The sequence below is a fragment of the Panthera pardus genome, unplaced genomic scaffold (genome assembly GCF_024362965.1).
Source record: "Panthera pardus isolate Hobbes unplaced genomic scaffold, ASM2436296v1 HiC_scaffold_6, whole genome shotgun sequence".
Taxonomy (NCBI): domain Eukaryota; kingdom Metazoa; phylum Chordata; class Mammalia; order Carnivora; family Felidae; genus Panthera; species Panthera pardus.
Window position 1 is genome coordinate 103,068,957 of NW_026526991.1, and position 19,733 is coordinate 103,088,689.

The 19,733-nt window shown below is 56.6% G+C and overlaps 1 protein-coding gene across 9 annotated transcripts in view; it reads right to left on the reverse strand.

Moving 5' to 3' along the window:
• Positions 1-3,651: 3,651 nt before the first annotated feature.
• The window catches only part of TSPAN9 (tetraspanin 9), a 205,293-nt gene continuing 189,211 nt past the window's right edge, over positions 3,652-19,733 (reverse strand). For all 9 annotated transcript variants that reach the window (XM_053895000.1, XM_053895001.1, XM_019464831.2 and 6 more), the window contains 6 exons: positions 11,047-11,238; positions 10,598-10,672; positions 10,171-10,272; positions 9,385-9,516; positions 8,871-8,954; positions 3,652-7,232 (listed from right to left, as the gene is read on the reverse strand). In XM_053895000.1, the coding sequence (XP_053750975.1) occupies positions 7,161-7,232; positions 8,871-8,954; positions 9,385-9,516; positions 10,171-10,272; positions 10,598-10,672; positions 11,047-11,238 (657 nt within the window). In that variant the 3' untranslated portion in view covers positions 3,652-7,160. The remainder of the gene's footprint in view (positions 7,233-8,870; positions 8,955-9,384; positions 9,517-10,170; positions 10,273-10,597; positions 10,673-11,046; positions 11,239-19,733) is intronic.

Here is a 19,733-nt window from a genome sequence, read left to right on the forward strand (position 1 = left end):
AGGAGATCAAATTCAACATGTCTCCCGGAGTTGCCAAGCTGTAAGTAAGGCTGAGTCCTTTCAGGAACTGGTGTCCCCTTCCAGGGAGAAGAAATGTATTGAGAATATGTCGGGATCCCAGGAATTCAGTGGGGGCAAGTTGGGGCAAAGGGCAAGGAGCTTCCTGATGCCATTTAATGCCAGGACACAGGCTCGCCTTGTCCGCATGTCGAAACGGCCCTGCTCCGCATGCTGGGCTAGGCTAGATCTCACAGCTCTGTAGCCGCCAGAAGGAAAATCTCTGACCAACAGGCTCCACCCAGCAGACCGAGCCACAGACCACAGTGTGGCCCTGCTCTGCCGGCTTCCCGCTCTCCTCTGAACAAAGGGACACCGTGGGTTTGCCCTGGCTGGCTCTCAGCTGCCTGGCAAGTCTGTAGGGCCACAAAGGGGAGATTCCAACAAGCAGCTTCGGAGAGACTGGCCCAAGCGTGCCCCGTGGAGTGTCGTTATGATTTTTGTTAGCTTAAGGAGACACAATAGTCCATCTCCACAGCTGTCATTAAACTCAGCAAAAACGAGATGGCTAAATCAATAGCTTCCTCATCTTTGCCGAATGCTTTAGAAGGGACCATTGCAATGCCAATATTTTCGTGTCCAAAACGACATTCATTTAATCTGACTTCCCTCTTGTTTCTGTGGAGCAGTGAATGCGGCAACCGGGCCATCCCAGAGCAAAATGGAGGCATGAGGGAAGCTCGCCCACTGAGCCCACACATCTCCGCCCCCCGTCACGGCTCACTACCCGCCCCCATATACCGACTCCCCTTTCCCGATTACTCTCCTGTGTCCCCAGCTTTCAAGCAGGGGGACGCTCTTCCTTGGGGTTATACCTCTAGTTTGGGGACTCCTGAGGACCCAGACTTGACCCATTTCTTGCTAAGCACTTACCCTGGTCTAGGAATAAGCTGGAGGTCTTTACATGCATGGTTTTATTTAATCCTTGCAGCAAATCTGTAAAATCGGTATTGTCCTCATCTTGCAGATGAGGAAAGCAAGACACGTTCAGTGACTACCCAGGGCTCACAGCAGTATCATATGCAGAATGAGTAATTCAGACCCTCCAGCTCCCAAACAAGTGGCACCCAGACGTGGCACATCCCTAACATTGAAAGTTCAGGCATCATGACAGCCGATAAAATAGTGGAGGTCAGGAGGAAGCCAGATCATGTATATGAGAGCATTTTGCAAGCTGCAAAGCTCAATGGAAACCAAAGGAGAGATTTAATTATATCACACTGGTCTCCGCTTGCACACGAGCACGGAACCTGGAAAACACACTCACCCTCCATTTGGTGCAGTCATCTACCTGTCCAGGGCGAGGGACGTCATGTTGGATGAGTGGCCCGAATGCTCCTCTCCCCCCAGCATCACCCCCCAAGTAAATCTAGTAAATCTAGTTAATCACTAAGTCTCTCAATTTTCCTGTGTGTCTTTCAGACCTGATGTTTTTCTCCCTCCCACTGACGCTTCCCTGTGGGCTCAGTCACCTCTCAAGTCACTGACGCAGCCCCTCCTTGAAGTCCTGGCATCCACCCTGTCCCACCTTACCACTCTCCAAGTGATCCTTCCCAAAGGCAGATCTGAGCCGGCCGCACATGGCTTCAAGCCTGTCAGTGGGCTCCCACCACTCTTGGCTTCAAGTTCAAGCTCTAACCTGGCTTAGGATCTTGTGATCTGGTGGCTGCTGCTCTCTCCAGACCCCCCTTCGCGCTTGCTCTATGCACCGGCCCCAATGACATCACCAGGGCTCACCTTCCAATCCTCGCCAGGTTAACTCCTGTCTTTAACTCTCAGCAGTGACATCGGCTCCCCAAGTTGGGGTCAGCACGTCTCTCACCCGTGAATATCACGATCACAGCACCGAGTTGCAATCCTGTTTGCTCTTCTGCGGTTCCTGTCAGATTGCTGGCTCTGTAAACACAGGGGTTGGTCTGGGTCCTTCACCACATACTCTAGGTGCTTGTACAAGTTAGCATCCAATAAGTCTTTGGGTGGATAAACATCTTGTCTCAGGAAGCCCTGGTCGTGGCCATTTTGAAGGAGCTCTCGTATGCGTACCAAGCCCACTGTGCTGCTGCTGGCAAGCCATCTTTCTCGTGTGCCCTTTGCTGAGTGCAGATGGAGAGGCAGCTCTCCCACCACAGCACACGGCCAGGGCGGTGGGGAGCGCCCCCAGGGTCATCTCATTCACCCCCTCTCAGGGGCTGAGGAGCCCACCACCCATGGCTCTAGCCTAGTCATTAGACATCCCCGGGGAGAAGCAATGCCCAGCCCTGTCCTGATAAGAACGTCTCCTCTCCTGCCCAGCCAGGCAGCCTGCCTTCCATGGATTTAGCTCATTTGACTGGAGCCCAGTGCTGAGCGGTCAGTGCATCCCATTGTCCTGTGATCCAGAGGACTTCACTCTGCTCCCCAGAAGCAGACAGCACAGGGACCTGGCCAGCATCCTCGTGGGTGGGCGGGAGCTGGAACCACAGTAGGCATAGAGGAAATGGCTTACACCCACACACCTCTGACTTGGTTGGTGCTCAGAGGATGTTGGAGGGTCACTGCCCCTAGTTCATGACTAGCCCCTGGCTCCACGGCCACAGGGTTCCTTCTGGTAAATCTCCTTAGGGGGGGATTTTTAGGGACTACATTCTAGCTGGACCTTTGATAGAGGGTCAATCCTCAGCAAACCTCTGGGGGCTTTGGGACACAGCAGCTGCAGGATGGGGTCCTAAAGTTTGGTGTTCTGGGGCAACCCTGCTGACCCGGCCACTGCCCTGAAGAGGAAGGAGAAGCCCCCTCCTGCTCCTGGGCCCACATGGCACATTCACTCTTTGTTCCCACCCCAGCCCGGAACACTGGCAGCGATTTCCACATACATGTGGTCCCGGATGAGGATGACCTCTGAGCTCCTCACCTGTAACTTGTCACCATGACTGTGGCAGCCAAGGACATGGGAGCCCAACTCCACAAACCAGAACCCCAGCCAAGGACACCGGGAGACTTCCATGACCAGGGGCACAGTGTCCGTGGGCTCACATGGTGTTGAATGCCCCCTGCCTCCCTGCTGACCTCTCACCCTGACTTGGTGTTCCTGTGCCCTGTTTGAGGCTGTCTCAGAGCCACCCTGAGACCACAGCCTGGGCCAAGTCATGCTGTGAGGTCCCCTCATCCTGGAAGAGCTGTCAGGCCCACTAAGAACGTCGGAGGGATCGGGGAGAGACTGTACCTAAGCCCTGTCCCTACAGGAAGCCATGAATGACTTACTCCCTCCCCCTCCCCCAACACACTTCTGGGCCTTTCCACAAGACTGGCCATGTGTGAGAAGCGACAGGTACTGAGGTGGGAGTTGACCCCTCACACAGAGAGCTCGGGCCTCTCAGACTAGCTCCCGACCAAGCCCGCATCCAGTCACTGGGCAAAGGGCACCCCTAGAGGGGACTGAGCCCCGCCTCCCCCAGCAGACCTGTGACCTGGGCTCGAGGAGGGGAGATGAAGTCCTTGCCGTGGGGGTGTCCTAGACAAACGGTAGAGCCAGTGCCTGATCCGTCCTGTGTCCCTCACACCAACCACTACAAGAAGTCATGGCAGAGTGAACACAAACCACAAAGAGACCACCTGTTTGTGCTTTTGACACATTATCAGTTTTTATTTAAAAACATGCTAAAAACATGGCGTTCGATAAAGCCAGGACCAGGATGAAGGAAACGCACAGATACGGCATTGCAAGCAGAAAAGTGCATTTAAAACCAACAAGCGTGCTGTCCCTGCTCTCCCACGCTCCCCGGGGGTGGGCAGGGTGTGCACATGAGCCCCTGGCTCTGGCCCTCAGGTGCCTGTTCAGGGCAGGGAGGCCAGGACCCGCCGGGACCACTGCCTCGCTGAGGTGCAGAGGAGTGAGGGGGAGACCAGGACCGGGAGAGGCCGGTCGCAGAAGGGCGGAGGGACAAAGGGTGGACTCAGGCACCTGGCACCCATCCTACACCAGGTCCCTGCTAGTTAGCACCTCCACCAGTGTGGGTGGGCAGGGGGCTGCAGAGGAGGGCACAGCCATTTCCATCTACCTGGACTGCTTTGGGGCCACCAAAGCAAGGAGCGACGGCCACCGGGTCCAAGTCAAACCAGAACATCTGCGCGAGGGTCTGGGGTGGGGCAGCAACCTTTCTGGAATGAAAGCCCAAGGTGCTGGCCCATGCTGGTGCGGGGGAGGGGGTGACAGTGCTCCAGCGGGGGTCTGAGGGTGGAGACTGTCCCCCAACACCTGCCGCAGCCCCCCAAGGGTGGTTCTCAGTCCCTGCTCGCTCACCACCTCTGCAAGATGGCTGCAGGGAAAGGCCAAGTCTCGGCCGGCACCCCCTTGAAGCTGTCTCCAGAACCTGACCTTCTAAGTCGAATCTGGAAACTGCATCAGACCTGACCAAACTGACGCTGATTTTGGCGAGGGAAGTCACACGTGAGGGAGCTCATCGAGTTAGTGCTGCCCCAGTGGGAGCACAGTCGGGAGAAACAGAGAAGACACTGGGCTGCCACAGACACCATGTGGCGTGACCTTCTATGTGTGGGATCCACCCTGCAGGAAGGGCGAGGGGTCTGGAAGAGTACCCCCACCCCTCGTGCCTTCCCCCAGAGGAGACTCGAGCAAATGCCTAAGCGGCCAAGCACAGGGTGAGGCAGGAAGGCGGTCTGAGGGGCTGTGGACAAGCCTCCGTGAACGGACAGGTGAGGGGGCGCTGGTGGGGAGAGGGGGACCGCGGGAGAGGCTCCAGGGCCAGAGGACATCCCTGAAGCTCTAGAAACTAAGACTGCCAGGGAGGCTACACACACCCACCCCCCAAGGTGTCGGGCTTTTGCTGCGGATTTGAACAAAAACTGAAATTGCATTGATAGGCATGAACAAGCCCGCCCCATCCTCCCCAAGGTCATTACACACCCAGTCCCTTCTGTGTGACTCCAGCGCGCGTTGGCGGAGCGCGTCTCCGCAGTGACGCAGTAGCATGTCTGTTCTGTGCTCTGCAGCTGGGAGTCCCCAGGGAGGCAGCTGAAGTCCCGCACCAGGAAGATGGCACCAGAGGACCCAGGAAGGCAGTTTGGCTCCAGCATGTGCTGGCCCCTTTGTCCCCCCAAGGACCCACCTTCCCAGCTTTGCCATGGGCACCTTCACTTCTGTCGTGGGGTGGGCTGTGGGGGGGGGGGTCCTTGCCTGACTCATTGAGCCCACCTTACTCTCCACTTCTCATCCCCCAAAATCGTGACTCCTGAACACCAAAAGTTCCATACTTCTGGTCCCCCCTGATTTTACTTTGGCGGGTGCAGGAGTTGCTGGCTGGGTGGCCAGGTCTCAGCTTTTGGAGCAGACAAGTGCAGGCTGGAGAGGAGACGTGGGCCTGGTGAGAAATCAAGGTATTGAGCCAAACGGTGCAGGGAACAGGCAGCCGCCCCACGTGAGGCCGGGTCGGGGAAGCGCACTGGATCCTAGCCGGCCAGTGGACAGCCTCTGCAAGCTCAGTCCCATGAATTCTTGACTTTAGTTTTTTAACTGCAAACACACTCAGACCAGCTTAAAGCCTGAGGGCCCCCCTGCTGCAGTCAGATACCCCACCCGGCCTGTTCAGCTTCTACACCGTGACTTGGCTGTTTCTCCCTGGGGCTGCTGTAGCAAGATCCAGTCTGACCTCCCTGTGCTTCTCCTCGGGGCCACGGAGGACAGACCTGCCACCACCCCACCATCAATGAACCCTGAGGAAGGGGATGAGGGTCCCGGGACCCCCTGGTCATCTTCCCCTCCCTCTCGGCAGGGAATGTGCAGCCCAGTGAGTACAGCTGGAATGATCACGGGCACTACTTCCACCTTCCCCTCCTGATGGTCACGGGACCTCTGCCACCGTCTGAGCAGCAAAACGTAAGGAATGCTTCCCCTTCCAGAAGCAATGTGAGAAAGTGAGCAGCATCTGAACTAGAGAGGTATTTGTCCGAGAGTTTCTAGCAGGAATGTCTGTGAAAGTAACTGGGGTTTGCAGAACCTGTCGCGGGAATATGCCCGCATGGGGCGGAAGGGGGAGACTCCGGTGCCAGCAGAGGGCAGGAGGAAGGAAGGACGGGAAAAAGAAAAGACTGCTCATCGGTGAAGCAGAAGGACCCACAACGGCCCTGGCCACGTTCCTGGCAAAGCACTTTGCCGGCCCCCCATGGACCCCCAACTGTTCGGGCCGCTGGAGCCAGCATCAGCAAACCTATGGCCCCCGGGCAGGGTGCCCCTCCAGGCTGCTCTGTGCCTTTCTGTTGCACACGCCTCATCCAGGCTCCTATGCCACCGACGTGGGCCCCGCACACCCTGGCCCACTCTCCCTCCCACTCAGTGCGTCCTGAACACAGGCCTGGTGCATCTCCCCGGGGACTCCTGAGAGCTGCACAGTGGTTTGTCCTGATTGAAACCTGACGGGACATCCTCTCTCCCCGCACCTGTCCCCCACCCTCAGGAAAAAAAAAAAATCAAACCATTACAGAAATCAACGCAGTAAAAAGTTATAAATCAGAAAGCTAACCCTAAACTTATCTGGAAGATAATATTCCTGAATAATCAGAATCAGAGTAAAATAAAATAAAAAAGTTACACTGTAAGGTATAAAAAGCCTGGGCAAGATGCTCCTGGGGGCCTTGCCCAGAGGCAGTCAGACCCCCGCCCCCCCCCCCCCGCCAGCTTTCCCATGGATGGCGGTGGGCACCTGTGGCTCTGTGGACAGTCTCTCCACCAGGAGGGAGCACTCTGCACCCCACCCACATGGGGACCAAGTGTCAGCGTGAGGAAGGGCAGAGGCAGAAACGCATCAGTGCTGGAGGGCTCCTGGAGCATGAACCCGCCCCACCCTGTCTTCTTTGGCAAATACACAGATGCAGGAATCCAGGCGCCCCCAGCACCCAAGGTCTCTGTGTGCCTCCTCCACGCCTCCTCCTCCCTGGCCCTCCACCCACCAAGAAGGCTGAGGCGGGGTGGGCTGGGGGAGGGTGGGCTGCGGGGGGAGTCGGGTGCAGGGGTCAGCAGTCTGGAGAGCGCGGGCAGGCAACACAAAGCTCAAATCTTCTTCCCTGGCACAGTGTCTGCGTGGGGGCTGGGGTGCTCCCGGCCAGCCCGCTCAGGCATCGTACTTTTTACCAGTCCGGTGGATGTGCTGGAAGAGGGTCATGGAGAAGGCCATGCCCAGAATCTGAAAGACATGGGGGAGAGGGTTTTGGACAGAAGCCCCAGGGCAAGCGGGGGTACCCACCTGTGTGCCTGAAAATCACTGGTGGACGGGAGCCAGTGGTGGACAGAATAGGTCACACACAGCTGAGCTCAGCCCCTCAGAGCTGTTTGTACAGAAGATCATAAACCTCTCTGAGCCTCAGGAATCTGCCCATTTCAGGGTTCTGTTGTGAGGACCCAAAGCACAAAGGACCCGGCCCTAACTGGTAGCTACCACGGGACTGAGGTGGGGGCAGGAAGGGGACAGGAAGGTTAAAAACCCAAGCCGAGTCCCTCCGTTCGGTTCTGGAATACACGACATGGATACACCCAAAACGGTGCAGCCAGTGTGTCTTCACCACCGATGTGCTTACGACAACATTAACACTCCTCTGTGTTCCCTCAACTCCTGAATCCTGAAGGGGGTGGTGGCCCAGAGCAGTGCAGGAGGAAGCCAGCCTGGGGCCTCACTGTCACTATGGGTAGCATGCCGTGGGCACACACCACAAAGCTAGGGACCGGGAGACGCTGCGTGCCTCTCGTGGTTTGGCGTAACTGGAGGAGACCCTGGCTGGTGATGCTCTGGCGTTCTGGTCCAGGCCTGAGCAGTCAGCTGAGAGGTGCCCTCTTCTCAATACTGAACAGCATCTTGCCCCCGTGTGCTCATCTCACATCAGAGCTCTGCAAAAGTGACAGCGGGCTTGTCTGCTGAGCGGGCTTGTCTGCTGAGCTTGGATGAATCAGACACGATCAGACCCCAGACCCAAGAGTTTAGGGCAAGAAAGATACAAGATGTCAGCCATCTTCCCGTGGACCAGCCAGTCAAGTTCAAGCGCTCCAGGGAGAATCAGGCACTGAAGACTCTTGCTCGCCTCAGGTTGGAGCCATACATAAATGGACCAAGGACGGAGCCCGGAAATGCGCATCCCCAGAAAGGTCAGGGGACTCTTGCTCCCCACCGGCCATGCCACCTTCATCTTTAGGAAGGGAGGCAGGATTCCCTCCTGGTCCCCCTCCACCGTCTTGCAAAGCGCAGCTGGGCACCGAATGCTTGCTAGGAACAGCTCACACCTACTGAGCACGTCCTAGCTGCCTGGTACTGCTCTACACCCTGTGCCACGCATGGGGCTCACTTCATGCTGAGAAGTGGCGTGATGATCATGCCCATTATGCTGATGTGGAAATTGAGGCACAGACGCTCAGCAACCTGCCCGGCTCATATACATTTAATGGGTGCCAAGGCCAGAACGGACACCCAGGGAGTGTGAACACCTCAAGTGTTACCTGAGGACTTGGGTTCCATTCAGTCCTAGGGCAAGTGGCCCCGTGAAGTAGGGCAGGCGTGTTGTCAAGCAGACCCACACAGGGGATCTGCGCGGTGCCGGCCCCAGGCCCCAGGCTCGGAACGGATGCCCAGGAAGCAGAGCCCTACTGTGCCTACGGGGTTGGGACAGGCGTTGGGATGGAGGCCTCAGGACAGAGCAGAGCAGGACAGTGCAGGGGCTCCAGGCTGCTGGGATCAGCTATTTAGTGCGTGTGTGTGTGTGTGTGCTTCGTCTTCCACCTCTGGCTTAGGTCCAGCTGGGAGCTCGAGCTGCGAGGCTTCCAACAGCCCTCTTACCTGCATGATAAGGATGCACATCCCCACTGTGCCAAGCACATGCTTATTGTCATCAAACCACGTCTTCACCTTTTCATAGCAGCCCTAGGGAGCAGGACCAAAGGTTAAGGCACCGCAGGACTGTGAGTGCCCCTTCCTGCCCAGCCCCCACCTCACGTCCCCTTCTGTCCCTGTCCTTGCTCTTGTCTCCTGCCCCTCTCTAACCCTCAGCCCCAGTCCTCTAGCTTTTGAGCAGGCCCCGCCCCTCCCCACCCAGGGGTCCACCTACAGGCTCCCACTGCACGGCCTCTGACCCCCACTCAACCTCCACCCTCAGACACTCCCGACTGCAGGCCCAGCCCTCCCACTGGCCACCGGCCTTTTGGCTTCGGTCCTGCACATCCCCCACCCCACTTTCCGTTAAGCCAGTTTCTTCCTGTCCCAGGCGACCCTCCCCTGCAGGTGTCCTCTTGCCAGACTGTCCTCCACACCGGCTTCTGGGAGGGGGACCTGGGGAAGCAGCTTCCAGACTCACCGTTCTCCACAGAGGGGTGGTGGTGTTGCGCCCACAGCCCTGGGAGTTCTCCATGCAGCAGCGGTCGGGCACTGTGTTCTCCCCCAGCACCGGGTACCAGTCTGTGTAGTCGGTGACGCCACAGCAGCGCATCTGCAGGTGGGAAGGCACGGGGTCAGACACGTCACTGCCTGCGGGCCTCCTCTGTGCCTCCCCCTGCCTAGACCATCCTGGCCCCACGAAAGCTGCCTCCCTGCGGTTCAGCAGAGGAGAGACAAAGGCCTCCTTCTTGGGGCCTCAGCTGGGCCCTAAAGGGAAGTGACGGCCCCTTCCTGGAGGCCAGAATGCAGACAAGGTAACACCCACCTGCCACTCTGAGCTGGGCACTGGACACCAGGCAGGAGTGCTCTCTGCTTGCCCACCACCCTTCTGCTTTGTGGATCGTCCCAAGCTGGCTGCCAGCCCCTTCCCAGGGCTTAACGAGGGACCTCTGGGCTATACTGACTCGTTCCCCTCTTAGAATCAAGGCCTTCCTTCCTGACCCATAATCAGAGCAACAAACTCTGTCATCCATTCCAAAGCTTCAGAAAAGAAGGGCCTGGATGATCTGCTCTTCTAGATTATCTGTCCTCCCTGGTCCCCTGTACCCACTTAGGTACTCGCCACCGCTCCCGCTCCCGTGCCCTGCTCCCCCTCCTTCCCTCAGCTGCATGTCCCTCTCCAGATGCATCCTCAGTCACCCAGGGTGAGTCTGAGCCACGCCCCCCCACCCCCCCCCCCCCCACCCTGCCAGGCCCAGCCCCTCACCTCAGCCTGGATGATGTTCCAGGCGTTCTTAAGCCCCACGTTGTTCTCTGTGTTGTACAGCAATAGTCCTTCTTTCAGGTCCTTCTTGGCGTTCTCATTTACCTGTCGGGTAGAGGGCAGGCCCCTGAGTCCCTTCTCCGAGTGCTCCACACAACTATGCTTGAATGCTCCCGGTGATGGGGAGCTCACTAATGCCAGAGGATTCCTAAGACTACACAGGTAATAAACCCCTCACACTCCCCTCAAAGTCACCTTCCTCATGCTCCCCCCTACCAAAAGCCTTTCATCTGGACCTCTCCCAGCTCTCCTGCTGCCATTCTCCTTCCTCCCTTCCTCATAGGTACTCTCTGTCCACGCTTCTCCTCTGGCTTGTCCTGACCCCAGCCCACTGCCACCCCACATGCCCCTCCCTTCCTGTAAGGCCTACCTTGTCCATGTAGACAAAGAAGAGGATGAGCAAGATCAACTCTGCTAGGAGGATGATCAACAGGACGATGAAAAACTGCAGAGAGAGTGTCGGTGTGGGCACACGGTGGTGGTCACGGCCAGGGATGGGGTGCACACAAGGGCTAGGGGAGCTGGGGACAGGAAGCACCTAGACAGGGCTTCCCAAGTATGGGAGAGGCCAACTATGGCTCCTGAGGAGTCCCTGATAGCTAAGGGAGGCAGATGAAGGAGACAGCCAATCAAGGAGTGGAAGGGACAACTAGGGTCGGGATACGCGATCGTGAGGAAGAGGGGTGTGATCGGGCAGAGAACATCCTAGAAGCAGTTTCTGTCGGGCATCTAATAGGCTGGCGGTTGTCTCAGGCCTTGCCTGTCTCCGTGACCCGGATGCAGGGAGTTCAGAGGGCTGCGGGTATGGAGTTCACTTACACTGAGAAGGAGGCACTTGTTTTCCTTGATGGCCCCCAGGCAGCCGAGGAAGCCTGTCACCATGACAATGGTGCCTATGGCGATGACAAGGTTGGCTGCAGACAGCGAGGGGAAGCTGGGGGAGAAGGTGGCAAAGTTGCCTTGGGACACAGATAGCCAAATGCCCACTCCGAGCAGCCCACAGCCACAGAGCTGGAGAGAAAAGAAAGCCATTAGATCAGCACCGCTTTGTGTTCATCTCCACGGAACCCAAAAGGCTGCATGTCCCCACCTCCAACTCTGAGACTGGGAAAGGGGGAGAATGGGGCTATAGGTCAGATAGGGCCATGGGCCTTAATCGTGTCGGCTCTGAGGCCCAGACAAACCCTCAGCCTCTCCACGTCTCAGTCTCCGCATCTGGCAAATGGCACCCTGCCAGCTTCACAAACCTCCTAGGGTCACTGTGAGGATCAAATTTTAAACGACACAGGCAAAATCCTGTAACAAACACTGACGGTCCCAGACACACATGAGTGGCTGTGGTTACCCCACTTGTCAGTGGAAAGGCCCTGGCATTCAGGAAGGAGTCCGGGAGGAGGAGCGCGGTGCCCAGGGAAGGTGAGTAAAGACTCGTCTCTGGGGCCAGGAAGACTCTCTGAGTCCGGTTTCTCAGGGCCAGGCCTTCCGGCGACCACGTTTTCCTGCCCTGTCCAGCAGGGCCATTTGCCCACTATTCTCAGGAGCCTGAAGAACAAATTTCCCACAGATGGAAGGTGAAAGGAACTCAACGGGCTGGCCGACGTGCAGGCCATGAGAATCCATCACTGCCTTCGCCTTCCATCCATGTGAGCCAGCAGCCCGCGCTCTGGCCCCGAAAACCGACTCTCCTCCACGGCCCCCCTGGGCCCGCGACGCCACCGCTTCACCTGGGGACGCTTGGGTTTCACTGGCTGTGGGTCTCCACAGCTGCCTTCTTTTATGCTCCGTATAGCTGACACTCACCCCGCTCCCTCCGGCAGCTCTGAGGAAATATGCGGAGTCTGAGGAGCCAATCAATCTGTCAACCGATATTTATTGAGTACCGAAGGCTGCGGCATCCTGTGCCAGAAGAGCCACAGCCACTTTCGAGACCTGCCTTCCTGGGACCTCTGTGCTGCATAGACAGGAACAATAAAAAAGCAGCATCGACCCCACGCAGTATACACTGGTGCCAAATAAATAGTTCAGGAGTTCTCAGAGGAAGCAACCACTGTCCTGGCCCAAGATGTCAGTTGGAGGAGGCAGTCACTAGAGGACGGCTGGACCTGGGGCAGGTGGGGGACCACAACATTCCACGCAGGGCAAAAGCACACACGTAAGGGCCCAGGAGGTACAGATGTGGATCTGACACCCGGCTCCAGCTTTTCCTGGTAGTGCGACCTTGCAAACTCCTTTTATGCCCAATGAGAATGACACCGCCTGCCTTCACCTTCTGGACTGTTGGGAGAATTTAAATGGAAGAAAGCATGTGAAGTGCATGGCCATGACCAGGTAGGTGCTGGTCTCCGAAAGGCATTTGCTGAGCAGCTCCCATGTGCCCGGGGCTGTGCCATGACCCCAGGAACCAAGCACATCCCCGCTCTCGAGCTGCTCCGGCTTCCGAGGGGAGACACAGATGGCCCAGCAAAGACAAGGCGGCTCACGAGTAGGGGGAGAGCAGTTCTCACATGCATGCCTGGAGGTTGAGGGGGAGAGGCACAGGCTGCCCCTCAGGGGTGGCATTTTCTTCCCTCATGCAGTCCACAAACCCAAACAGAGCACCCATGTAGTAAGTGCCAGGGCCCGTTCTGAGTGCTGGGGTGGAGGTGGTAGCAGCACAGGCAACCCCCCCTCCCCGCCCCTCCCTGCCTCACTCACGAACAGGCTATTCTTACAGAGCACACGGATGCTACATAAGCAAACAAGTGATAGAATCTCAGGTGATGGTACATGCTGTGAAGGAAAATGAGGATGGCCACGAGTTAGAAAGTTTCAGGGGACAGAGTGGTCAGGGATGGTGGCATCTGAGTAGGGACCCAAATAAAGAGGGGAAGTGGTGGAAGGATGTTTTGGATAGAGGGAACAGCAGGTGCAGAAGCCCTGAGGTAGGACTGAGCCTGGCCAGCCCAGGGAGAAGCAAGCTTCCCAGGTGGCTGCAACAGAGTGGAGGAGGTGACAGTGGTGGGGGACCAGTAGGTGGGGTGGCAGGGGTCAGATGAGACAAGACCTTGCAGGCATCGCTTAAGAAAACCAGGGTGGGATGCCCCTAGGCCTGGAGAGTGACATGGTTTATATTTCCAATAGATCTCTGAGACTGCTGCTCAGAGAAGACCACCAGAGAGCAAAGGGGGAAGCCCAGGGCGCAATCAGGAGGCCACGGCAGGGATCAGGCAAGAGCTGGGGGTGACCTACACCAGGTGGCTCTGGAAGAGTGGTGAACAGCGGTACAAGGAGGTTTATCTGTAAGGTAGGATTGACAGGACTTGCTGGGATTTAAAAGATGAGTAGGATTTTCATAAATGAGGAACCAGAAAGGTGACCCAGATAGGGCATGATGGAAGAAGTGCAGGCATTCCCATGTATTATTAAGCCAGAGATGGTTTAAAGAGCCGGGGAGGAACAGGAGGAAGTGGAGCAGGTTCCCGGGTCCCCCACACCATGGAGTGGTCCTGCACCTCCTGCACCTGGGAGCAGTCCCAGTGGAACTACATCAAGGCTCCCCAGGTATGGGCACACTCAGGCCTAGAACACCCAGCCAATGGGGTACCCGCCAAGCTTTGCGGGGGGGGGGGGGGGGGGGGGGGGGATGGTTGCCACCACCCCTGTAACCACTAGGTGGCTCTCCAGGCTGGGTCAGAAGCTCTGAAACTTCCATCCAACTTCTCGTACTGACTTTTTTTCAATCTGGTCAGTTCCTATACTGCCGTCTCAATTTTTCTTTCATTAATCATACCATGGAAATTCATGATCTTCATGCTGAAGATTTATGGCTCTAAATGCCAGAGCCTGGAATGATTGAGAGGAAACCCCGTGGCTGCCAGGTCACTCACTGCAGGTAGAGGAGCCTGTTGTTAAAGAGACCTGGCTGTGGGACCCCCGGAGCGGCAAGATGCCGTTACCACCCTGCACTGGGGACACCAGGGCCCCCAAGACCCTCCTCAGTCACAGTGCAGCTTTTTCTGGAAGCCAGTGCCCACTGGGCATGGGCCTGGCGGGGGCCCTCTCTACCTCTTTTCTCTATCTCCCTCCTGGGGAGAACTGCCAGGAGGTCCAGGAGCCCCTCTCTGGGAAAACCTTAACAGTTCAGAAATTCCCAGGACCTGGTCATCCCTCTCAAAATGGTTCTATGATCTTGCTTCATATTCTCTGAGTTGGTCGGCAAGCTTCCCAAAGTCCCACCCAGCAGCCTCCCTCTACCACGGTAAGAGAACAGCACTGTGGCTCTGTCCCCATGCGTGCTTCCTTTCCCACTTCCTGTCTGAGGTCCCACCACGCCCCAGGCTAGACCCCAGGTGAGACCTGCTGCCTCCAGGTGGGGCAGTCCCCACACACAGCGTGTACTTAAGCCCTGGGGTGAAGGGGGCTAGCTCAGTGAATGAGGCCTTGTGGGATCTCAGTGCACTCAGGGACAAGAGCCTCCAGGTGGGAAGAAAACATGACCAATCAGGCCCTGAGTTTACAGATTAGGACAGCAAGGCCACGGCACTGCCAGGCTGGACCCAGACCTGGCTCCCTGGCCCGCCTTTGGTGTGGAGCCCCTCTGTACCTGACGCCAGGAGACCGGCCAGTGCATGCCGAGCCTGGGCCGACCAGTAAAAGGCACTGCCTTAGCCCCTGCCTCAAGCCCGGTCCCAGCCTTGCTCCCCTGCCTGCCTCTGGCCTGTTTTTCAGCCCAGCCGACATAGAGCTGCCTGAATCCTTTTTCTAAGATGCTGCTTTCATCATGCTGCTCCCCTGTGTGACCTTACAATTCTTTAGCTCTCTGAGGCCCAATTTCCTTTAAAATGTAGGATTTGGACTAGAGAATTTTTCAGGTCCCTGCCAGCACGGGCTTAGCCAAGCCTGAAACATGATGCTTTCATGTCCCTACCCGGTGGTTCTCAACCCAGAGTGATGTTGCCCCCCTGCAGACACCTGGCAACATCTGGGGACACTTGTGGCCATCACAACTTGGAGTGTGGGGCTCCTACTGCTGTGTGAGTAGAGGCCAGGGTTACTGCCAAACAACCTATAATGCATAGGACAGTCTCCCACCACAAAGAACTACCCAGCCAGAAATGTGGATAGAGGTCAAGAAACCCTGCCCTAGCCCCTTCCCCATGCCAGGGGTCCACCCTCTGGCAATCACCTCCAGGAAACAGCCATCACAGAAAGAACCCAGTGTATTCCCTCCAAGAGTGGGGCAGCGTCCTAGTTCTGAAAGGGACAGTAAAATGTGGGAGGAGTGGAGAGCTGGCCAGACTCTATCCGGGGAGCTGGTGAGAACCAGGGCAGGAACAGGGAGAGGTCAATGTCTGGTGCATGGCAATGGGCAGGAGGGAGGGGATGACAGCAGAAAAGGTTTGCTGGGCAGGAAGGCAAGAAGACAGACAGGAAGCCAGAGCAAGGGGCAGGGGAGGGAGCGGCAGGCAGGGGAGGGAGTGGCAGGCATGGGGGGGTGGGAGTGGGGAGGAGCACTGCCCCATGTGGACGGTGCCCAGCACAGGAAGGAGACAAGGTGTGCAGTGCCAGAGAACTTAGCTGGTGGCATTCAGGAAGATTCCCTTCCCAAAGCAAAGGACCGTCTCAGCTAAGATGACCGAGCTACAGTCAAACCCAGGGCAGGAAGAGACTCCAAGGACTCAGGGAACCAAAATCTAGCCAAGTCAGCACCAACCAACCTGAGGTCACCAGCCAGACAGACCTGGTCATCAACTCTCGCCAAGCAGGGGGGGGATCCAGTGACCACCCTGAATAGCAAGCCCTCCTGCTCCCCGCCCCCTCCCCCAACCGAGGGCATTTCTAAATATTCTCAGTTCAGCGCTCCAAATAAATCCACATCCAAATGTGAGAAAACAAGTTCCTATCCTTGCGCTTGCCTGTGGCCTGGATCTCTGTGAGGGCAGGGATTTGGGTCTGTTTTGTTCACTGCTAAATCCCCAGAGCCTAGAACAGTGCTTTACCCTTGGCAATGCCTTGGGGTGTCCCTCCTATGGGGCTCTCCTAAGGCCCTTCACGGACTCTGCAGAGGGAGAAAGTGCAGGCCCTTTCAGGGGACCATCTCAGGGTCTTCCTGGTCACCCTTGGGCCCATCGGCCTGATGCACAGCCAGTAAACTGAGGCCCAGCCAGGCCACAGCCATATAGTGAACAAGCACTCCAGACTTACTTCAGTTATGAAGCCTGTTGTAATTAGCTGAATATCCCCGTGGCATTTTTCTTCATCTTCAGTTTGAATCTTATTGATTTGTAGTTTCAATATATGTTTCTGCCTTGTGTCCTTATGTATTTTTCATGCAGGCATCCCATTTCTCTGGGGTGGGGAGTCCTGTGATTTCCCCTTCAATCCAACCTCCCTCCTTAGCTTCTACCCCTGACTCAGAGCACAGGACAGCCACTCCCTGTGTCCCCTCCTAGCTGCCAACCGTCTCTGCCCCGTGCAGGGGTGGCCTTCTCTGGGGGTGACCTCCTGTGCCAGGGCTGGGCCCAGAGCAGCACATCGGGGACCTGCCCAGCCTTCTGTACCAACTTGTTACCCGCCCCCCGCAACGAAACACCAGCACTTTGGGAGTCAGGCTCACTCTCCTCCATTCTTCCTCTGGGAGGGCCCAGAACACGCCTGGGATACTTCATAAACATTAGCTTGATGGATGGATGGATGGATGGATGGATGGATGGATGGATGGATGCGGGTAGGAAGGCCTGAGAAGGCCACAGCCTGGAAACAGGACCAGAACCAGACACACAGACCCACCTGAATAAGAAGCCCCCCACACATCCCCTTGTCCCTGTTCCTAGAACCCCCAAGTGCCCCAAGTTACTCCCAACTCAGCCCCCTGAACCCCTTATTTGCCTGTGTGAGTCATCTGTTTGTCTGCCCCTCACAGCCTCATGTGTCTCTGCAGAACCCCCCCCCCAACCCCCCCTGCCCCCTGCCAGCCTCATCCCCTCTGCTTTGCAGGAGCTTTCCAAACACTAGGTCTCAACACTCCCCAGTGCTCTCTATGAGCCAGGGCCAAGTGCAGCGTTTAATGGCATTTAATAAATTAGTGGATGTGGAGAATAAAAAAGAAAACCAAAATGACTTTAATTTCACAGCCCGACGTGCAGCTAGTAATGGTCCTGCCTGGTCCTAGGAGAAGCCGTCCTGCCAAGAACTGCATCACAGGGAAAAGGGACAGGACATCAGCACCAGGAGTGGGGCCGCTGCAAGGGGCCTGCAGCTCATTCAGTGTCACAGCCATAAAGGGGGGGAAGGGAGGGAGCCAGACAATGTCTTTGCCAAAGTCACCCGGCAGGCAGGAGGATCAGAGCGCAGAGGGGAAGTGGCCACTCAGCGAGAAGTCTCCTTTGTGAGGCTGTCCCTGGTCCCCACAGACCAGCCCCCGCCTGAGCACCCCAGGGTCGTGGCGTTCAGCATCCATCAATAGTCAGTACACGCCATTCTGTCTTTGTCCAATTCTGGGTCCTCAAGAATTCTTTCTTATTAACTCAAGAACGCACTTCCTTGTGGCTGACACGCACATGCATCAGTCCTAGCTTTGCCTAAGCAGCCACCAAGAACAAGTGTGGCAGGCTTTTAAATATTGGAAGGCCTGTATCTCACGGTCCTTTCCCAAGTCTTCTGGTCTATTCAAGGGCTTTTACAGCTTTGCCTCTGAGTCACCCTCCACTGCTCATCCCTGTCCCACACTCAAAATCAGATTCCAGCTACTGAGGGGATAGCACAGAGTACAAAGATACCCCTCTCACCTCCTACATTCTGAGTCCTATACTTCTAGTAATCCAGCCGAAACCCCCACTGGCTTGGCAGGCAGCCCCCCATGGTTTTGGCTCACATAGAGCTTGTGCATAATTTAAGGTGAAACAGCAGGACTCATCGGTCATTCTTTTTTTGACCCCACACTTTTCTCTCAAAGCCTCCAATTTCTTCACATCTTCACCTCGCAGCCCCCAATATCACCAGCTTACATAGGTGACAGGGAGATCACACCCATATTTCTGAGCCGAATTCTCCTCCAAATAAACATTACATAAAGCATTTGCATATCTAGAACCCAGTTACATTTTGATTATCACAGAATGAGGTTATTTTCTCAGATGGTTCTAGGAGAGAGCATTTAAACCTGGCCAAGCTTCAGGGATGCTGTGTTTGGTTTTGCTGCAAGACTCAGAGGCTGACAGACCTCTTAAATTATATGTTTCAAGAGTCCACTTCTCTCCAGAGAACTTTGTGGAGACACTGAGACCGTGGTAACCCCTTGTTAGGGGGTTTTCTGGGGACAACTCACCAGAACCCCCCCCCCCCAATCAGGTCAGAGTGGCCACGGGTCCTGTCATAATACCTCTTGTGCCCTCGAACCCTAAGATGTACATGATGATGAAAGAGTCCGTGATGAGGGAGACCTCACTGGAGACTTTGAGGACAGCCCCTGGCCACCCTTCCAGGGGTGCAGGCAAAGATGCAGTCACCAGCAGTCCTGGCTCCCAGCCGGCTGCACATAGGGCTTGGGGTCCTCCAACCCCAGCAGGGGAGGAGGCTGGCTTCGCTGAAGCACTGCCCATGTGTTTGGACTTCCTGGCTGGACCTCAGCACAGAGGGCATGTGCCCTGCCCAGGGGCTCACTCGAACGAAGGCATCTGTGGGACTCCAGGGTGACCAGCCCTAGGGGCAGGGAGAGGCTGGGTCTGTCCCCAGGCTCCAAAGGCTCCAGAGGGTGCTGAGAGCAGGCCTAGTCCCTGATACAGCTGATGTCTAGAGAGCAAAGGGCAGGGGCTAGAAATGGGAGGGAAGGGGATGTATCCACCTGGTGCTCCCCCAACACAGCCCCTTTAAACTCCGGTCTTCTGCAACCACTCCTCTGTCTGGGAGAAAGGCTTGCAGAGCACCGTGGCTCACCTCCCCCACCTCCACCTGCACCCCAGCCCCTGAGCCCTCTGGACACCTCTAATTTGACGGCAGGTCCCAGATCAACTTTCTCAGGTGCTAGCACTCCTCTGCCTTCTCAAACTGAGTGGGGGGAGAGGGGGATGAAAAAGGATGTAGAGACAAGCCCAGAACCCCCTCAGAGAGTCCAAAGTGGCCCTGAGGCGGCCTGAAGGAAGCCTGAAGAACAGCCCCCAGAAGGGCCATGGAACGATGTGTGGCTGTGATGCCAGAGAGCGGTGGATGACACAAACCGCCGCCAGCCTTGTAAAGCAGGAGTGATCACTCACCAGTCCATAAACATCGATTCCCACCTCCAGTGCAGCCCTCCCTGGGCAGATGGAGCGCAGAGACGGGGGTGCTGGGGGGAAGGGACACTCAGGAGTACTTGTAGCCAACGTTTCCCAAGCTGACCCCAGCCCATCCGACTCCCGCTCATTGCTGGCAACGGGAGCTGGAGGCCCTGACAGGGAGATTCTGCTCAAGGACACAGACAGATTTTGCACAGAGACCACGCAGGTGTTTCATGCCCCTCTCTGGGAGCACACAAAAGGAAGCAGGCTAAA